Consider the following 19,904-nt stretch of genomic DNA (forward strand, 5'->3'; position numbering starts at 1 on the left):
AGTCACCAGTAGACATTTCTTCCTCTTCTCTTTCACGAAGCAAACGTGCAGGGGGTGGCTTGGGCCCGGGCCTGGTTCTGTCCCTCGATCGTAGACTGGTGTTTCTTGCTGTTGCTTGTGCTGGGCGTTTGTCCCGGGTCTGTGCGTTCTGACTGGCCCCCTTGGGGTGGGAGGTGGGAGTAGGGGCTGCCTCTGTGTACCTGGATCTGCACTTTCACCTCTTTACACATGGGCAGGAAGTAATTCTATTCACTTGCCTCCAAGCCTTTAGAAGATTTCAGATTTCTATCCCCTCCCAACTTCTGAGCAACAGGCGAGCCTTCTGTTTACTCAGATACAGACCCTGTCCCCAAATAGGTAACATAATAGTCACCCAGGCTACTTCTGAGCTGCTGAGAGCCATCGGGGCTCAGTCATGAAAACCTTGCCCCAGAGAAGCCAAGGGAAGGGGGAAGTCTCTGCTCCAGCACGCTGCGCACCAGCACTGGGCTATGGGCTTCCTATCCACGTCCTTTACTCCTCGCCAGTCCTGCAAAACATGCAGACTTGTTCCCCGTCCTCCCATTCCTGCCCCAGACCTCTGGCCAAGCCACCTGCATTCAAAGTAACCAGAGATGGAAGTGCCTTGTAGATTTCTTGGGCCGGGTAAGGCACTTCTGCCAGCAGGACCTTGCCAAGAAGGGCCAATTCGGGTGTGAGTCTCTTTCAGGCACAGGAGGAGGAAGGAGGACAGCTTGGGGAGTGGGAGGTGTCATGCGTCAGGGAGGGCAGGCTAAGAGGTGACAGGGAGAACCAACGTGGGCAAACCCACGACTGGGGGAGAAGGAACCAGGAGGTGGCACCCACTTCGTCCAGGCGATGAGCCCGCTGGGCTCTGTGAGCATGCAGACCCCTCCAGGCTGCCAGTTCCAGAGAAAAGGGCAGTTCCACTTCCACACTGCAGCAGAAAACCCCAAATATCCCAGGAAGAACTGCAGGAAAGATGGGGAGCTTTCATTTCTTGACCACCTACTCTGCACTGGGCACTGTTGCAAGCATTTCATGTTCCCCATCTCATTTAATCCTCCTGACAACCCCATGATGCAGGTTTTATTGTCCCCACTTTAAAGATGAGGAGACTGAGGCTCAAGGAGATCAAGACGCTAGCCCAGGGTCACAGAGCTGGAAGCCAGACCTGGCTGGCTCTAAAGTGTGAGCTGTGCTCCTCCTCCTGATGCAGGCTTTCCCAGTGGAGTGTGTCTCGTAAGTTTCACAAGGATGTTAACAATCTTCCCCCCAAGAAAAGGATCCTGTGGCCAAAGATGCTTAGGGACCACTGGATTGACTTGGTTTCTTCCTAGTTAGAGGACTTCTCAGAGCTTTGACTATGCTGGTGTGTAGTGGAGAGTTATATCCAGGGTTTCCCAGGCCGATTTGACTTCCAGCCCTTTCCTGGCTGAATCCTGTGGGATCAGTATGCCCCATGATAGACTCGGGAGACAGTGCTGTAAGCCATTGCTATTCGAAGTGTGATCGAAGGACCCGAAGCCTGAGCATCACCTGGGAGCTTGTTAAAAGTGCAGAATCTCGGGCCCCGCCCAGACCAGCTGAGTGAGGTTCTCCATTTGAATAAACTTTCCAGACTCCAAGCAAGAGCTGAGCCTTGGTGAGGGGGAGTTAACTGTTCTTTCCCCTCCTTCCTCTGAGCCAAACTGCAGTGACTTGCATGTAGGGGGAAAAATTGGGGATGGCAACATTCCGCTTGACCCCGCTTGCCCGAGCCCCCCGACTGAAAGTTGGATGTGTTCCATTTATCTCGGAGCCATTATGATTGCCATTATTATTTTACCATTTTCTTTCATGTTCATTAATACATCACCTGTAATCACAGTTATAATCACGGTTAATGACACATCCCTGTTAGCCCCTGAAGTTTACACGGCACTTTGCGGGTGCCTTTCGTAAGCGTCGCCTTGGCTGACATCAGCCCATTCCACAGAGAAGGAAATGAAGGCACAGGGAAGAGGAGTGCTGTTTCCCAGGTCTCCCCAAAGCTTGTGTATCAGGTCACCCACCAGGAGTCCTCCAGATTTACACTCTTCACACTCACGCCCCTCATGGGGCACCATTTGGAAAAGCCGCATCTGGCACCGGATGCAGAGAAGGGCCTCCAAGACGCCGGCCCAGTGCCCCTTCTTGGATCCCATCCCCAGCTGCCCCGAAATATAGCAGATCCTCCAGGCCACACGTGGCGCCAGAGCTGGCTGTCCCAACACAGTCCATGGCCAGGTGAGCACCGACGTGGCCGAGGAAAGCCCCATAAAAGTCCCTTGCTGCTGAGAATCCAGGCCATCTGCTCCGAAGCACTCCCAGAACGTGGCGGCCTTCCTTCAGCGTATGCATTGGTGATTATTTTTCTGGCCACGTGGTCACTGTGGAAATAAAAGAGGAAATTGCTAGCTTGGCTTAATGAGCACTCACACCGGCTATTGCATCTGATGATATGCAGTGCAAATAAAGGCCCCTCTGAGCCTCCTAAAACCAACTATTGAAACAGAGTCCTCTGGTGCCCCCGAGCCCAGTTAGCAAAATTATTTTAGAAAATAAAAATAATTGTTCATTCCTGTTTGCTCTAAAAAGCTTTCTTCTCTCGTGTTTTTTAATCCAGTAGAGAGCTTTACAATAGAGCTCTGAGGGCCTCTCTCTTTGAAGCCCACAGTGGGCCACCGACCCTCTGCTGTGGGAGCCCACGGGAGCAGCACTGCACTTACACTTGGATAGCCAGTGTTGGCCAGGGCCCAGGGAGTCACCCATGGGGTGGGTACAGCAACAGCGAGGAGCGAAGCATGCAGCCACGGGGTCATTCTGGGGGTACTCCATGAATGCAGGCTGCCTGTGAGCCCCCTTGCCTCAGTTTCCTCCTCCGTAAAGTGAGAGCGATGGAAATCCCTCCTCCCTCGCTTGGAGGGTACTGGAAAAACGGACAAGAGATGACACTTGCAGACGCCCTTTGAAACTGCAGAAGGCTGAACCCTGCAAGTGGCTAATACTAAGGTAATTTGGGGGCTCTCTGGGAGGTGAATGTCTCATCCCATTGTATGGATGTGGAAACTGAGGCTGGGAGAGGTAAAGCCACACAGCTAGCTGGTGGCAAAACAGGGGTTTCGGGAATCCAGTCCCAGCAATGCCACCTAATTCCCCTGCCCTGGGCTCAGAGAGAGTGAGGGGCAGCTGTGGTCTCCCGACTTGGCTTCCCGGGAAGCCACGACAGGGCAGAAGCATGCACGCACTTTGGAGCCAGCTCTGCATTTACCCACTGAGGCTCGGGGCCTCAGTTTCTCATCTGTAAATGGGTATAACATGAGAGCACCCTTCGTAGGTAAGGCTGTGGTGAGGATTGGATGGAACCCTGGTGTGCGCTCGGCACGCGGCGGGTTCTCGGGGACCGTGAGCTGTGAGAGTGACCTTCATGGCAAACATCCAAGGGGGGGTGACCCTCTCAGACCCCTCCCGAGGGGGTGAGGCCACAGGCGGACCTCCGGGTGAGCGTGCAGGCCCAGTGGACAGCAGGGTGCAGGCAAAGGCAGGTGTCTCTGGTGAGAGGCAGCAGCCACCGGTCCCCACGCTGCAAACACAGGCCATAAGCCTCTGGCCAGGGCTGGGGCGGGGCCGCCAGGGCAGCCCTGATGAGGGGCTGGGGAGCCCCAGATTCAGCCCTTTCCCAGCACTGAGCAGCATCGGGTCCTGTTGGGGGGTGCCCAGGAGAGCCCCCTGACCCTGCTCGGCCTGTCTCCTACCAAGGGGTCGGCAGCCCCCCCTTGGGAACCAGGGCACTTCCACGAAGCCCCTGGACATAGAGCCCCTCAGACACCACCACTGGGACCCCTGCTCGCTCTGTGCCCTGGTCACTCTCAGGGGCGTCGTGCAGGGGTCGTCCCTGCTGTGGCTTCACAGCCTTCAGAGGAAGAAGGAGAAAGTAGAATCATCCTCTGATGATTGTAGCCAGAAACCAAGGACCACATTGATCCCTCCATTCTAGAAACTCCCCCCTTCCCCTGTCCTCTCTGTCTCTCTCTCTCTCTCTCTCTCTCTAGCTGTGTTTGCATGTTTTCCTTTATGGAAAAACGAAAAGGACACAGCTGAACAAGTTTCCCTTTGCCTTCTCTCAGCCCCTAAAACGCACCAACCAGATCCTAAAAGGCTCTCCTTTCCTTCCTGCCAGGAGACTCTGGTCCCTTTTGCCCTCAAATTCTGTCCTTTCATCTAGAAAACGCTCAGGGCCACGATTACTCCAACCGAAATCCTCTCTCCCGAGCCCCCTGGCGAGCCGGGAGCTGCTGGGGCTGTCGCAGCGGAGGCAGTGGCCAGACTTGCTCTCGTGTCGGGGCCTCCCCAGCGTCCCTGTTCCCTGTCCGGAGGGACGGAGTCAGCACGGCCCTTCCTCCGTCTGTGCCGTGCGTGTCTGTGGCCTGTTGTGTCTCCGTGATGACCGACTGTGTGTTGTCTGTTCTCTGTTGTCTGTTAAAATTCTCTGTTGTGTAGGTAAGATGCAGGATGGCAATGTGGACACCAGCCAGAGCAAAGGTAACCCTTTCCCATTAACTGGCTTCTGTGGTCCCTGCAGTCCCTCCCCACGGTTCTGAGAGTCACACCAGAGGCAGGGACCGGCGGGGCCAGAGGCAGACAGTCCACACCCGCGCGTGTCCGCTGACTTTGGGGGCGTAGCCATGATCTGCGTGGTGCCAGGCCAAATAAAGAGGTGTCCACCAGTGAGGAGAGGGGATGCCCACCGGCCAGTGTCTCCCCAGCCTTTGAGCACTGCTGCCCATTCAGCTGAGGACTTCGAGATCCTCAGGGGCCGAGAGGTAGGGACTTTGGCTCAATCTCTGTCTGGAAGGGCCACAGCCCCTCCAATCAGTCCTGCCTGAAGAGGCCACGCTGACTGGGGACAGGACTTGGCACCCATGGATGGGGACAAGCTCTTGTACCTTTTAAGCCTCCCTTTTTGTTCCTCCTGTCTGGTGGCTACTTAATATCTCAACAGCATGGCTCCAAGGGCCAGCTGGGTAAAGCCCAAGCCCGCCTGTCCTGTCCAAAGGTGGGCAAGGTCGAGGGGCCATTTGGGGTAGCATCTGTGGCTGCTTCAGCCCTCTCCTGCCAGGGATCCAGGGAAGAACGTGTCAGTCCGTGCAGTGGCCCAGATTCCAGGCCCGAGGCAGGGAGTGCCACTGGCATCTAGAGGCTCCCACTGGAGGAGGCAGCCCCCCACCACAGGGCTTCTGCACCAGCCATGCGGGCAGGCAGGGGTGGGCGCCAGCACCCCGCCCTGCAGGCTGACCTGCGCACGTGTCTGTGTGTGCACGTGTCTGCTCTGCCCCCGCAGCCAAACAGCAGGACGGGGCAGCCGCCATGGAGATGCAGCCCCTCAAGAGTGCCGAGGGCGGGGACGCTGACGACAAGAAGAAGGCCAACATGCACAAGAAGGAGAAGTCCGTGCTGCAGGGCAAGCTCACCAAGCTGGCTGTGCAGATCGGCAAAGCAGGTGAGTGTGCGCGGTCAGGGGGACGCAGGGCACACAGTGGGACCCAGGCAGAGCCCTGCCCCATGTGTGCCTCAGCCACCTCATCTGCAACGTTGGGGGCATGAATGAGGGGGGCCCTGAGGCCCTCCCTTCTCTACCATAGCAACCGGGTTGAGTCCTGTATACAGTGGGCACTCAGTTAGCACTTAGCAAGGCATAAGATGAAGCTCAAAGCCTGGGCTCTGGTGGGAGACTGACTACATTCCTGTCCAGCAGAAGTTACTTGGGAAAGTAACTTCACCTAGCTCTGGGCCTCTGTCTCTTCGTCTGTAAAATGGGGATAATGGTTGTCCCTACGTCTCAGGCTGTCGTGAGGATTAAAGGAGATGGTACATACAGAGCGCTGAGTGCACTGGGCATGTGCGGTGGCTAGAGAGGGGGCAGGGCCTGCAGGGCCTGAAGTTCTAGGCAGCACGGACTTTATCCCAAGGACAGCGGGAGCTATGGAAAAGGTTTGAGCATGGGAGGGCAGGGATGGATTTGGGCTTTATAATGACCACCCTGGCTGCAGTGCAGACGAGAGACTGAAGAGGTTGAGGGCAGTGCCAGCAGCCCAGGGAGAAGCCCATTGTCTGAGCCCCAGCACAGCAAGCGGGCCTTCCCCATCGCAGTGGTAACAGCAGGTGATGGCTGGGGACAGGCTCTGGCCCAGGAAGCCAAGCCCAGCTGCAAGGTGAGCCCTGACCCTCCGAAACGGCCTTGGCTTCCCCTCCTGAGCAACCATGTGGCAAATGCCAAGGCCTCCCCACCTGGCTGCTCCATCCTCCGTGGCTGTCTCCCCGGCTCTAATTATAGACACACAGCCTGGGGACGGGAGGCAAATTACAGGCTTGGCTGTCTATATTTAAACCCAGGGGCCTGGGGATGGCTCCGGCTGCTGAGAGCTTGGCTTCCCGCCCCTGCGACTGTCAGGGACAGAGCAGGCTCTGAGGCGCTGCAGCTGGAGGTAGGGGTGGGGAGTGATGGGCCCAGGGATTTCCTCCACCCCTGCCATCGCCACCGTCACAGGCAGAAGGCTCCATGGAAGCAGGGAACTAAGCAATGAGAACAGCCCCGTGACCTCCCAAGTCCTTGCCCTCTTCCCACAAGCCCGGCCCTGCCAAGAATGGAGTTCCCAGGCACGCAGTCCTGGCTTCAGGATCCACTCTGCCCCTCGGGCTGCGTGCCCTGCAGGCAGAGCTGAGATGTGTGGGTGAGGGATTTACGGAGGCGGCGCTCTTAGGCCTGCAGGGGTAAGGGGCGCAGGGAAAGGCCGGGGAGAAGCCAGACACAGCTGAGATTTCCGGAGAATTCTCAATTTCGCCTGGTCCCACCTCACAGCAGGCGGCTGTGCTTCGGGACCCCCACATCAGCCACTGGATATTGGCCATCAGGTTGGGGCAGGTTGTATTCCCAGGCACTTCCTGGCAAGGGGACTCCAGTCGCCCCAAGGGGCTCCTCGTCTGGCAGAACTGCAGGTGAGAGCAGCCGCAGCACCTGCAGCAGCTCCTGCAGCATGGGGTGGGCATGCCGGACCGGCAAGAGGAACCCCAGGGCATCTGAACAGGTCCCCAACTGTGTTCCTACAGCTACAGCAGCTCCCTGGCCTGTGGCCGTGGGCAAGTCACGTCCCCTCTCTGAGTCTCGGGTTCCTCATCCACAAAAATGGCCACCCATCGTTTCCTCTACCTGGGACGCTGTCCCCCAGGTCACCACATGGCTGCTCCCCTCATTGTTTTGGTGTCCGCTCAAATATCGCCTCCTCCAAGAAGCCTTCCCTGGCTACCCCAGCTAAAGTAGCCACTCCCTGCCACCCTTTGTCACCTCCTACCATGCCACCCTGGCAGTTTTCCTCACAGCACATATCCACCTGTGAAATTACCTGGTTCACGTGTCAGTTGATTCCTGTCTTGTCCCTCCCCTTTGGAATGTCAGCTCCCCAAGGGCAGGACCTCTGCCTTCTTTACTGCTGTGTCCCTTCATCCTAGACTAGGAGCTGCCACGTGCCTGGCACATCGTAGGTGCTCAAAAGTTATTTGTCGAATGAATAAGTCAATGATGCCAACTTCACGTTATCACAGTTTGAAGGTCCTGTGCAAACAGTCCCTCAGCACACATTTCCTGAGTGCCCGCACCGTGCTGGGCATCTCGTGTGTGTCAGGACACTGGAGCCTTCCCCATGGAGGAAATACGCATCCCCCTTGGACCGACCAGGACACTGAGGTCCAGTGAGAATCAAGGACTTGCCCCAAGTCACAAAGCAAGGAAATGGCAGAGTTGGCAGGTGAAGTGGGGTCTGTCTGACCCGGGAGCCCTTTCGGCGAAGGGTGCAGTACACACCTCACTCCCAAGAGCCTCCCGCCCCTGGGGACGGCCCCGAGCACGTGTGCCCCATGTTGCAGGCTTGGTGATGTCAGCCATCACGGTGATCATCCTGGTGCTCTACTTCACCGTGGACACCTTCGTGGTCAACAAGAAGCCGTGGCTGCCTGAGTGCACACCTGTCTACGTGCAGTACTTCGTCAAGTTCTTCATCATTGGCGTGACGGTGCTGGTGGTCGCTGTGCCCGAGGGGCTCCCTCTGGCTGTCACCATCTCGCTGGCCTACTCGGTGAAGGTGAGAGGGAGGAGAGCAGGGCCAGCCGCTGATGCAGCCCTGCTGGAGGCCTGGGGGCCGGGGGGCTGGCACTGGGACTGGGCGATGAGCTGAGAAGCAACCTGTGAGCCCACTGGTAGCTCGGAGAGAGGATGTATGCAGGACCCCAAAGCTCCGACGCTTCTCTGTGGCAAACCAGAGAGCCAGACTCTGGCCAAGGGGCACGTTGCTCAGCCCAGCCCAGTTCCACTTTGCAGCGATGCAGGCCAGGTCAGAAATCTGGCCTTAATGTAAACTCTCCCAATTTTTAGATATTGGCAGTCAACTCAGCTTAAAAAAAAAAATAAAATGCTTTATAGAAAAATAAAAGAGACATCACTGTGCAGGCCAAAACTTATGCTCACCCCACCAAATGGAGGCAGAAGTCTGGCAACTGCCGTTACAGGCGGTTGTGAAACTAATCTCGGGGCTTGCTCCCTAGACTGTGAGAGGGAAGACAAAAATGAAAAGGAAGTCTGATTTCATGGAAGCCTCCTCCCCTCGAGAGATGGGCTGAAAATATAAGAGGTTTTTAAAAGCAATTAAATGAAGGATTGAGGCCATGAATGCTCGCTGAGAAAGCTTGATCTGGGGTGTCCCTAAGTGCCACCCTGATAGCAGAGCCGCACCTCCACCTGTGCACGGCTGTGGCTGTTTGTGCAGCCCAAACAACACGGGTCTCACCCTCCTGGGGTCACCTCCAGGTTCTCACGCCCCAGTCTCATTTTCTTCCCTCTGCCCTGTGGTTTTCCCTCCTCAAAGGGCCAGGCCCTGGGTTCCTGTCTCCCAGTGCCCCGAGGCTGGATGCCCGCGAGGGCAGAGGCATGGGCATTTTTATAAGCAAGGCCTTCACTCTGAGAGATTGGCAGAGTCACAGAGGGCACTGTGAGCGTCAGTTTCCAAGCTGGAATTTGGGCTGGGCTCGCTGATGTAATTTCACACAGAAAAGAGATCTCCGGGCGAGTGCCAGAAAGCGGCGGCTCTGTGTAAAGGATATGGCCCTTATCGCCTCCCTGCTGTATGGTTCTCGAAGAAACTCCATCCCACAAACCAAAGCCCAAAGAGGTCACAACACAATGCTCTTGGGGGCCTGGGGCCAGGAGAGGGTGGCTCTTACATGGCCATGAGTAGGGGGCCCCACAGCCACCCTGCTGAGCTTGGGGTCTCCTTGGAAGCTGCACAGCGCTGGTTTGGGGGACCGTGTGCAGGCGGTGCCAGGCCTCTGCACCTTCTGCAGCTCCTGTCTCAGGCATTGGTGCCTTCAGTCGTCTTAGGTGTTACTTGTGCAGTCACTTGATAAACTTAGAGCACCCAACCCAGGAGGGCAGACTGTGCCCTCTCCGAGCCTGGGCCTGGGAGCCACCCTCAAGAGCATAGGGGTGACCAGCCACTGCTCAGTAGAGACAGAATGTGACCTACACGTGTAATTTGAAATCTCCTAGCAGCCACATTACCAAGAAAAGGTAAAAAGGCATGGGCAAAGTTAATTTTAATGATACGACTTACTTAATATGTCCAAATTATTATCAACCCAACATGTAGTCAATATAAAAATTATTAATGAGTTATCTCTTTCACATTTCTTTTTTCATAATGTCCGTAACACCTGAGGTGTATTTTATACTCACAGCACACTTCACTTCAGACTGGCCACGTTTCATGCGTGCAGTGGCCTCCTGTGACTACCGTATTGGACAGTGCAGACTTAGAGATTCTTGAGCCCAACAGACAAACCCTCTGCAGAGGGTGCAGATGGGCTGAGGCCCGAAGGAGTGATCCGGGCTGTGAGGTTATACAGAGCTGGGTTCAAGTCCCAGCTTTAAACCCCACCAGGTGAGCAATCCTGGTCAAGTCACTTTGCCTAGATTTCTTCAGTTGCCAAAATGCATTACCAGAACCCTCTCAGGTCTTACAGGATTCTTTTTTTTTTTTTTTTTTTTTTTTGTTGAGACAGAGTCTCACTTTGTTGCCCAGGCTAGAGTGAGTGCCGTGGCGTCAGCCTAGCTCACAGCAACCTCAGACTCCTCAGCTTATGCGATCCTACTGCCTCAGCCTCCCAAGTAGCTGGGACTACAGGCATGCGCCACCATGCCCGGCTAATTTTTTCTATATAGATTTTTAGTTGTCCATATAATGTCTTTCTATTTTTAGTAGAGACGGGGTCTCGCTCAGGCTGGTCTCGAACTCCTGACCTTGAGCGATCCACCCGCCTCGGCCTCCCAGAGTGCTAGGATTACAGGCGTGAGCCACCGCGCCCGGCCCAGGATTCTTATAACATGAGACAAGAAAGCAAATTCAGAAGAGCTTTGCAAACTGTAAAGTGTGTTGCAAATCTGAGTCACTGTTAATGGTCCATTCAACATACATTATTGTTACTATAGTCACAAATTTATAATATAAAGAACACCAATAGCAGAGAATCCTACCTGTACTTGTTTTATAGTGACATAAACCTGTATTAAAATTATTCTAACCACACTCCTTTTTCACCCTTGTTATAAAAGGAAGAGCAAGAATAAAGGAAATCAAATTCCCGTGTGCAGGCCAGAACTCCATCTGATTCAGCCACTCTGTCAGGAGAGCCTGCAAGAAGAATGGTTCCTTGAGAATTACTTTATTTGCATTATTTGCTTGAAAACCTAGAAAAAGCTATGGGTGTGGAGCTGGGCCAGAGAGAAAAAGGAAGGCATATAGAAGAAAATAAAGATGTATAGGAGGATTCCGTTTTTGTTATAAATTTTAAAAGAAAGGATGCTGATGTATAAGATGTATCAGTTCTAAGTGGTGGCTTCTGGTTTTCGTTTCCCTTTTAGTGTATCTACATTTAAGAGATACTTGTGGTTTTTATTATGCAAGTTATAATACATATTTATTATAGAAAAAATATAATAAAATCTATAGATCTTTATTTATCAACCTACATTACACTTTGAAAAATCTGTAGATCTTTAAAAGAAGATCGTGAAAATCTGCAATTCTATTGCCTAGAGATAGGACATTATACTTTGATATTTTCCCAGATAATTTCCTATATCCTAAATTTAGGATATTTATTTATATCCTAAATTTATTTACTTCTGTTGAAATTACAGAGATGATGAAAACCAGGCACCAGTAAAAGATGATGCGTTTAAGAAAGTCTATAACCAAATAAGGAATATTTATGTTAGACTAAGAGACAAATATCTGGAGTTAATCAGAGAGGACCTAACCTGAATTTATTTATTATCTTTTCCCTTATTTTTTCCATAAAGAATGTAGATTACTTCTGTAATCCAAATTAATAAACTGACTTAATCAAGTCTTTTAAATGGCTCAAATAATTAAAGAGAAAGAAAAGGGCCACACACATGAAAGGAGCCCAGGTGTCAGGGGCTGCAGTGGCCAAGATCCTTTGCAGACACGGGAAGCAAAGGAGCAGGCTGTGGCATCTCCGCCTCATTGACTGCGTGTTTATCCAGTGCCCCCAGGCACCCCTGGCTCCCCAGCTCCCTCTCCTCACTGTTGCCCTCTCACCTGCCCCTTCTCGCAGAAAATGATGAAGGACAACAACCTGGTACGCCACCTGGACGCCTGTGAGACCATGGGCAATGCCACGGCCATCTGCTCGGACAAGACGGGCACGCTGACCACCAATCGAATGACGGTGGTGCAGGCCTACGTCGGCGATGTCCACTACAAGGAGATCCCTGACCCCAGCTCCATCAATGACAAGACCATGGAGCTGCTGGTCAACGCCATCGCCATCAACAGCGCCTACACCACCAAGATTCTGGTAAGTGGGTGCCAGGCACGTTCTCCACTAGAGGGAGCAACGTCCAGGAGAGGATGCAGAAGCACTGGGGCAGGTGGAGAAATGTGATTCATATTTTCAAATCCTGCTGATATATGTTGGTATGGTTAGATAGTAGGCAATTTGTTCCTCTTTGAGGTAGTATTCTATTAACATTGCTGTGATGTTTGTGTGAGCAAAAAACAAAGATTGTTGTTAATTGTGTTTTTTGATCCTGTCATTGGCCCTCCCACACACTCACACAAAATTTTTTATTAGTTAGCTTTTGCTACATAACAAACTACTCCAACACTTAGTGGCTCAAAGCAAAACTGTATATTTAGCTCGAAATCCTGTGGGTCAGAAGTTCAGGCTGGGTTCAGCTGGGTGGTTCTTCTAGTCCCAGCGGGGCTGCCTCATGCATCTGCAGTGGTTCAAGTGGACACCTCTGCTGATCTTGGCAGCACTGTGGGCTGATCTGGCATAGCCTCAGCTGGGCTGGCTCATCTCTCCTCTGCGTGATCTTACAAGCAAGGTGGTCTGAGCTTGCTGTCATGGTGACAACAGGGTTTCAAGAGAGCAGAAGTATGCAAGGCCTCTTGAGGCCTAGGCTCTGAACTGGCATGTTGCTGCGTTCTTTTGGCCAACATAAGTTAGGAGGCTGGCCCAGATTACACACTGGGATAACAGACTCCACCTCTTGATGGGAAGTATTGCAAAGGGCTGGGGATTCAGGGAGGGGAATAACTGTGGCCTTTTTCACAATCTATTATTGATGATGTTGTTATTGTTAGTAATAGTAGTAATCTTCCTCATTTTGATAAGAAAAAGTCTCACCTTACTGTCTCTGCTAAGCAGCCTAGACTCTTCATGCTGTAATCCCTATTCAGTTTGGAATCACAGGTTTCCTCTTTGTAATTAACCAGCATTTGGATGAAGAGAAACACAGAATTCATCTGTCCACATGTCTGTCAGCTCCCAGATGTAGGGCATTTCTGCCTTGTGAGCATCTGGGTTATCCACTGAGCTTTATGTTTACCCTCCAAATATGCCGAGCCCTGACCTCCCGCCCCCGTCCCAGAGCCAGCTGCAGCCTTTGAGATCAGGTTGGGTTTGTGGGAGCCGCCAACAGCTTTATCGAAACAAGGAAAAGAACATGAGTCAGCAGTGGAGAGCCAGGGGCTGGTGGGGAAGGAGGAGGAGGCTCCCGAACCCACTGCCTCACCCCAGAGCAGCAGGCCGAGGGAGGCAGAATTGACAAAGTGGGAAAGTAGGTTGGAGAACACGTTCAGACGGTGAGAGAGAACCCTGGGGGTGATGCCAGAAATGACGATGTTTTTGTCTTCTTCCCCAACCCCCACCCCGATTTGGGAATCAAGGGAGATCAAAGATGCTTTATTCTGTTCCCCAGGCCTTCCTAAAACAACTGACATGCTCCTGGCGATCTCGTCCCGCTGGCGTGGCAGAGCGGGGAACAGGGCGATTCCCAGTATGGGCTTCAGGCAATGGGAACAGCCATGTGGGTGCAGCCCTGTGGGGTGGGCTTGGATTGAGATGTATGTTATTCAGTTATAGTTGAGAGGAGTTCCTGGGATCTGCCAGGAGGACTGCAGAAACATCTCTGCAGTGATAAGTCTCGATTAAGCAGTGCTTGGTCACACTTGTGACAAGTTAAAATCTCATTTCCAGATGGTGGATTGAGGCTGTGTCCAGGTGGCATAAAGGACAGGGGTCAGCCAGCCCACCTGTTGAGGCTGGAAAGAGGCCAGGACCCTGGGAACTGGGATCCTTGGTTTACAACCTAGACCAGGTCACTTACCTCTCGGTCCCCTTCTGTGCCTTGAACCCTGGCATCCTAGCACGCCTGTGCTTGTCTTTCTGGGTCTGTCGTGAAAGTACCCTGGCCACACAGTTCCCTTTGCTGGGGGCTGACAGCCATCAGTGTGGGAGGGACGGCAGAGCCCCTGTATGACTAGGGAGTGGTTAAAACTCAGGAGCCAGACAGCCTGGGTTCCAATTCCTCACTGGCTGTGTGAATGTAAACAAGTTATTTAACCTCTTGGTGCCTCAGTTTCCTGGGGACAATACAGGGTTACCGTGAGGATAAAGTGAATTGGTAAATGGAAAGCACATGCCTGGCACGCGGTTGGCACTCAGTGTGACTCGTGTTGCTCTTCAGCAGTCAAATCACCCCCCGCAGGGCATCCATTTGCAGCAGTGCAGAGGCTATCAAATAAATGACAGGGGCATATCGGGTTAGACAGGGAAAGGGTGGTGCCCAATGCCCTACAGCCAATTGGCCGCAAAGCCAGCCCTGAATACCCTAAAGCCAGCGGCTGAGTCAGGTTGCCCAGACCAGCTTCCTGGTCACCAAAGCCAATCCTGCAGCGCCTTTAGCTGGTCTTAGGAAGGAGGGCCTGGGTGCAGAGTGTCAGATTCACAGCCAGGGCCTGCCAGCCATGTGGGGCAACGGGGCTCTCAGGGGCTGCCTTTCTAGGCCCCGAGAAGAGGCTGGGCCTATTCAGCTCAGAGCAGAAGTCCAGCAACCTCCGTTTGGAAAATCTAGATGAGGACATCCTGAAACCACGCAGCAGGAGACAGGGCGGGAAAGACATGCCGCATCCCTCAGGTTCACTGGCCCTCAGCTTTAAGTGAGCCTGACCTGAAAATAAGGGCTGTGTCCCACACACTGTATGTCCCCTCCATGAGGACACCAGTTCCTTCGTTTTGTTGTCAGATACAGGCTGTGGGCTCTCTAGGAGCAGGAGACACGGCTGAGTCTCCCCTTGTCCCCTGGGACGGGCTGTTGGGGAGTACTGGGTGGATGGGGGGGTACGTGGGTTTATTGGTGAATAAATGCATGCATGTGTGATCAGTGAGCTGAGGGTAGACAGGAAGGGGAGGGATGAGTGTGGGGTGGGTGGGTGGGTGGGAGAATATGAATTGATAGAGTCTCGGGACAGGACCAATCTCTCCGCCTTCTGCTTTCCTGCTCTTGTGGCAGCAAGAGGCAGGAGCTGGTCCCAGGCGCGTCCCATGGCCAACACCAGGACTCTTGCGGCACCTCAGCTTGCTGAGCTGGGCTCTTCTGCCGCTGCCCACCCTCTGCCGTCCAGGCACGCTGGTCCACAGACCTCCTGATAGCAGGGGCCTTTTATTTTAAAAAAATTTAAAAAGGGAAAAAAATGGGTGAGTATTTGCAAGGACAGCTCATGCAGGGCCATCTACATGGAGTCACAGACCGTAGAGACCACCTGGTCCAGCCCCCTCACTGGACTCTGAGGCCAAGAAATGACAAGGGATTGTCCTGCGTCCCCCAGGGGTTAGTGGAGTTAGATTCCAGATGTCCTGGTCCCCAGCCCAGGAGGCCACAGTTGAGAGCTCTGCTCTGAAGCCCAGCAGACCAGGGTTCAAGCCTCCGCCCCAGCACTCACCGCCTGTGCGACCTGGGAGCCCGTTGCTTACCTGCCTCTCTTTCCCGGTCTGTACAGTGAGCATATTGTTCATCGCAATCGCCAACATCACTTTGCTAGGCTCGGAGCTGAGTGCTTACCCTATGTCACTTCGTGCGACACCCCTCGGAGTAGCTGGCATCGCACCCCCAATTCCTAGACAAGGGTCCTGAAACTGGGGGCAGTTAAGGAACGTGCCCAGAGTCCCAGAGTCCCAGAGCAGATATGCAGCCAAGCCAGGACAGGATCGCAGGGCCGTGTGACCCGGAGCCTGTGCAGGCCACCACATTGTGCTCCCAGCCCCTCCGGCTGCACCTCTGCCCTGAGGCTGCAGGAAGGTTCGACAAGACGGTGTAGGTGGAGCCCCTGGCACAGCACTTGGCGCGGAGCCAGCGCTCAGGCCCTGTCAGTTGTTACTCTCGTCACCTGTCCTGTTCTTTCTGAGTCTCCCCCTTTGTCATTTGCTCTGCCAGCCAGTTTGATCCTCTGCATCCCTTTCAGATCATCAGGACCTTCCCGCCCGGCAGCTAAGGAAGCTGAGCTGAACACTGAGTAACCTGCCAGGGTGCTCCTGCCCACCAGGGGCAGAGTTGGGTCCGGAGAATTCTGGAAGCGTTCACCAAGCGGGCAAGGGGCCAGGGCATTCCAGGCAGGACCACAGCCCCACAAGGCCCAGATGCCTGCAGATGCTTGGCTTGTTCTGGAAACATGGTGGTCTGTGTGGGGGGATTTCTGCAGGGCTAGAATGATGAGAGGTGAGGCCGGGGGACCCTGAGGGAGCCCGGTGGTGGCACGTCAGCCCCTAAGAGGCTCTCTCCTCTCACGGGGCACAGGAGGGTGGCGTGAAGGCCGGGCCACAGGCGGGGAGGCCAGGACAAGACCCAGGGCCCTCGCTCTGGAGGATTTCTCTCCACGCTCATCTCTAATCACGGGGAACTTAACTTGCCCTGGGAGGGAAGTGGCGTGAGTCATCCGTTAGTCAGAAATTGCTCCCTTGCCTCAGAATCCCTGGCGCGGCCTCAGGTTTCCTCTGTGGTCTCGTCTCTCTGGGCGCCAGGCCTCCGCCTGCTCCTCCTGGCCGCGGCTGCCCCTCGCCGCAGCCGAGCTCCGATGGAATCAGCTCCCCGCACGCTGGAGGCGCGGTGCACAGCCGCCCTCCCTGCCCACATCCGTTCCGCGCACTGACACCACCCAAAGCGCACTTGCGTTTGACATCTTCCCAGATCTCTTTTAGAGGAGGGTGACACTCAAGTTGACATATGAACGGTGAAACTGAGGTTGGGCGCTGGCGGAGCTCAGGTGTCAGATGTTTACGGCCTGTGTCTGAAACACACACTGTTGAGAGAAGACCAAATTTCCCTGGAGCCCCTGAAATGGTCTGAAGGAAGAATTTCCCTGGCAGGATGGCCATCCTGGATAAATGGGCCAAACGTCACCTCGTGACAGCCCAGGTCCTCGGCATACCCAGTTCCCAACTGCGGTGGCTGCAGTGCCACCTGTCCCAGGGAGCCCCAGCCACCTGCAGAAGGCAGGAAGGATCTGCTTGGTTTTATTGCCCATAAATTTTAGACCCGGGCAGCTGGTAGGAGGGCCGAGGAGAAGGGAGAAGGGGAAGGGACTCTGGGAAGCAGAGACAGCCCTTGAACTCAGAAGTCCAGCTCCAAACCCAGGGCTCCATCTAATACTTGAACAAGCCTCAAAGTCCCCTGAGTCAGGCCGCACTCTGAGACTGGGCTCCAGCCAAGCCAAGGGTGCCAGAGGGCACAGAAGGCTCTAGAAAGGACTAGGCAGGGTGTTCAGGTCGGGAGGTGGGCCATGCGGCATGATTCTTCTGGTGTGTGAGCTGGCAGGGAGTTTGGTGTTGAATTCAACAATGGTTTGGGTTTTGGTTTTCTACAAACACCCTCTCTGGGAGAAGAGTTCAAGACAGACCAGCTCCGATGGGGAATTCCCATTTGTAATAGTTACTAATCCCTACGTCCGACCACACACACACACACACACACACACACCACACACACACCATGCACCACAACACACACCACACAAACACATACACCACATACTGCACACACTACATACAACACACAGAATACATGCAGCACACACACACCCTATAAATCATGTACAAACCACACACCACTCACACACACACACACACACACACACACGATGTGTTGGTGAGCTCAAGAAGGTCCCTAAGGCACCTATTTTCCAGCAGTGCATTTCCCCGTCCCAGGGGGTTTCTGTCGTCCTGGACACCCGCACTGACCTCCCACTCCCCAGCCTTGGGGAAGATCCCACAACTGACTGTCGGGGCCACCTCACTGTCCTCAGGTGGCAGGCCCTTAGATGACAATTCTGGAGGCCAAATTCTGCCAAAATTCCATGACCCCACAGCACCCCACCTGGTGTCCCCTAAGCAGCACCCCCTACGCAAACACAAAATGATTCACCAATTCATTGCGCAGGCGCTCACTGGCTACCCCACAGTACTAGGTGAGAGGGGGTGCAGAGAGGAGCGAGGCAGGCTGCCCCTGCCCTTGTAACTCTAGAACAGTCTCCTCACTCAGCTGGTGGACCAACGGTCTCGGACTCCAGTGGGCGAGGCAGGGCTGCCGGGAGAGCGTGCGCTGTGGGCTCAGGGCCAGGACCCCCGCGGCAGACTCTAGCTTGGCACTCACGCACTGGCAGTGCAGCCTCGCCTTCCCAGGCCTCAGCATGCGTATCTGTGCAGTGGGAGGAGTAACAGCCCCGCCTCCTCGGGAGCTGGGGGCTGCCACGAGGCGGTGCCCGTGGGGAGCTCAGTAGGGTGGTGAGCAGGCAGCAGGCGTGCGGGGATGCTCATGGCGCTGCTGTTGGTGTGGGGCTGGTGGGCACCCTGTGTGCTGGGGAGGCTTCTGGCGATGCTTGTCCTGGATGCATGGCGGCTGGGTCACCAGGGACAGCCAATTAGCATAAAGTCATTTCCTGAGGCCCTCTCGGAAAAATCATCGCATTGCAGTTGCTGCAGTTTACCACGCTACAGGGCTTGTTACCATGGAGTTTGTTTGGGGGTGTTTTCTTAGTTATTTTGATTCTTTTATTTTTTAAATTGTGGTAAAATACACATATCATATAATTTACCAACTTGACCGTTTCTAAGTGTACAGTTTAGTAGCATTAAGTACATTCACATTGTGCAGCTGATCTGCAAAGTCTTTTCAGCTTGCAAAACTAAAACTTCACACCTGAGGGATGACTCCACGTTCCCCTCCCCGCAGCCCCTGGCAACCACCATTCTACTTTCTGTCTGTGAATGTGACTACCCTAGGGACCTCACAGAAGTGGAATCATACATCCTTTTGTGACTGGCTTATTTCGCTTAGCATAACGTGCTCAAGATTCCTCCATGTGGCAGCATGTGTCAAAATTGTCTTCCTTTTTAAGACTGAATAATATTCTTTTGTATGTATGGACCCCATTTTGTTTATCATCCATCTGTTGATGGACACTTGGGTTGTCTCCACCTGTTAACTATTGTGAATAGTGTTGCCATGAACATGGGTGGACAAATATCTCTGGGTCCCTGTTTCAATGATTTTGAGTGTGTGCCCAGAATTGGACCTGCTGGATCAGATGGCAGTTCTGCGTTTAGTTTTTGAGGAACTGCCACGCTGCTTCCCATAGCGGCTGCACCGTTTGACAGTCCGCCAACAGTGCACAGGCTTCCGGCCTCTCCACGTCCTCTTCAACACTGGGCGTTTTCTGGGGTTTTTTAGAGTACGCTTTCTAATGGGCATGAGGTGAGACATGATATGGTTTTTTAAGTCTCATTTTTGCAGATGTTATTTATAACTTGTAGCTCTTCAAGTCATGATTCATCGATCTTAGCTCCATTCACTCCCCGGCGTCCCAAAACAGGAGCATGAATTATCCCCTCAAAGGTACGATCCCAGCTGGTCCCAGCATTCCCAAAGGGCTCCACGCCCAGGCGGGGAAATGCGCTGGCTAAAGCTGGAACTGGAATCCCGGGCTTGGGGTCCGCAGGGTCTGTGACTAGGAGCAAATCGCCTCCTTCCCTGGGCCTGTTTCCTGTCCCCCCAAACAGGAACAATACCAACGCCTGAACTCCCTCACAGAGCTGGAGCCCTGGAGATAAAACGGCTCTTGGAAATTCTACAAGAGCAAAGCCTCCGGGTTTGTCAGGATAAAAAAGGCCTGGAGAGAAATGGGGAGTGTCCTTGCTTCTTGGCAACGCGTGTAGGCGATTCAGAGCTCAAGTTCATGGAAACAAATTGAATCACGGAGGAGGCAGCCTCTGCCATTTGCAACTATGGATTGTTTGAAACCCTGTTAGAGGAAAATTGAAATATTTCACGGAGGGTAATAAAATGCTGGGCGTTCTGCAGGCATGACTGCTCAACTCTCTTGGGCAAATAAGTGATTAGGCCTTTGTATTTACGTTTTCCGTCTTGTCATTTTCTTTCATTAGTGAAGGGAAAGACTATTGTGGAAAATACACAA

At 53.7% G+C, this 19,904-nt stretch overlaps 1 protein-coding gene across 8 annotated transcripts in view; it reads left to right on the plus strand.

Annotated features, from left to right (window-relative positions):
• The window catches only part of ATP2B2 (ATPase plasma membrane Ca2+ transporting 2), a 121,889-nt gene that overhangs the window by 68,609 nt on the left and 33,376 nt on the right, over nucleotides 1-19,904 (plus strand). For 5 of the 8 annotated variants that reach the window (XM_069484426.1, XM_069484427.1, XM_069484428.1 and 2 more), the window contains 4 exons: nucleotides 4,522-4,563; nucleotides 5,363-5,521; nucleotides 7,942-8,156; nucleotides 11,707-11,949. In XM_069484426.1, coding sequence (XP_069340527.1) covers nucleotides 4,522-4,563; nucleotides 5,363-5,521; nucleotides 7,942-8,156; nucleotides 11,707-11,949 — 659 coding nt within the window. The remainder of the gene's footprint in view (nucleotides 1-4,521; nucleotides 4,564-5,362; nucleotides 5,522-7,941; nucleotides 8,157-11,706; nucleotides 11,950-19,904) is intronic. The other 3 variants (XM_069484429.1, XM_069484434.1, XM_069484432.1) reach the window with 1 other exon arrangement.

This window comes from Eulemur rufifrons, chromosome 10 (genome assembly GCF_041146395.1).
Source record: "Eulemur rufifrons isolate Redbay chromosome 10, OSU_ERuf_1, whole genome shotgun sequence".
NCBI classification, from domain to species: domain Eukaryota; kingdom Metazoa; phylum Chordata; class Mammalia; order Primates; family Lemuridae; genus Eulemur; species Eulemur rufifrons.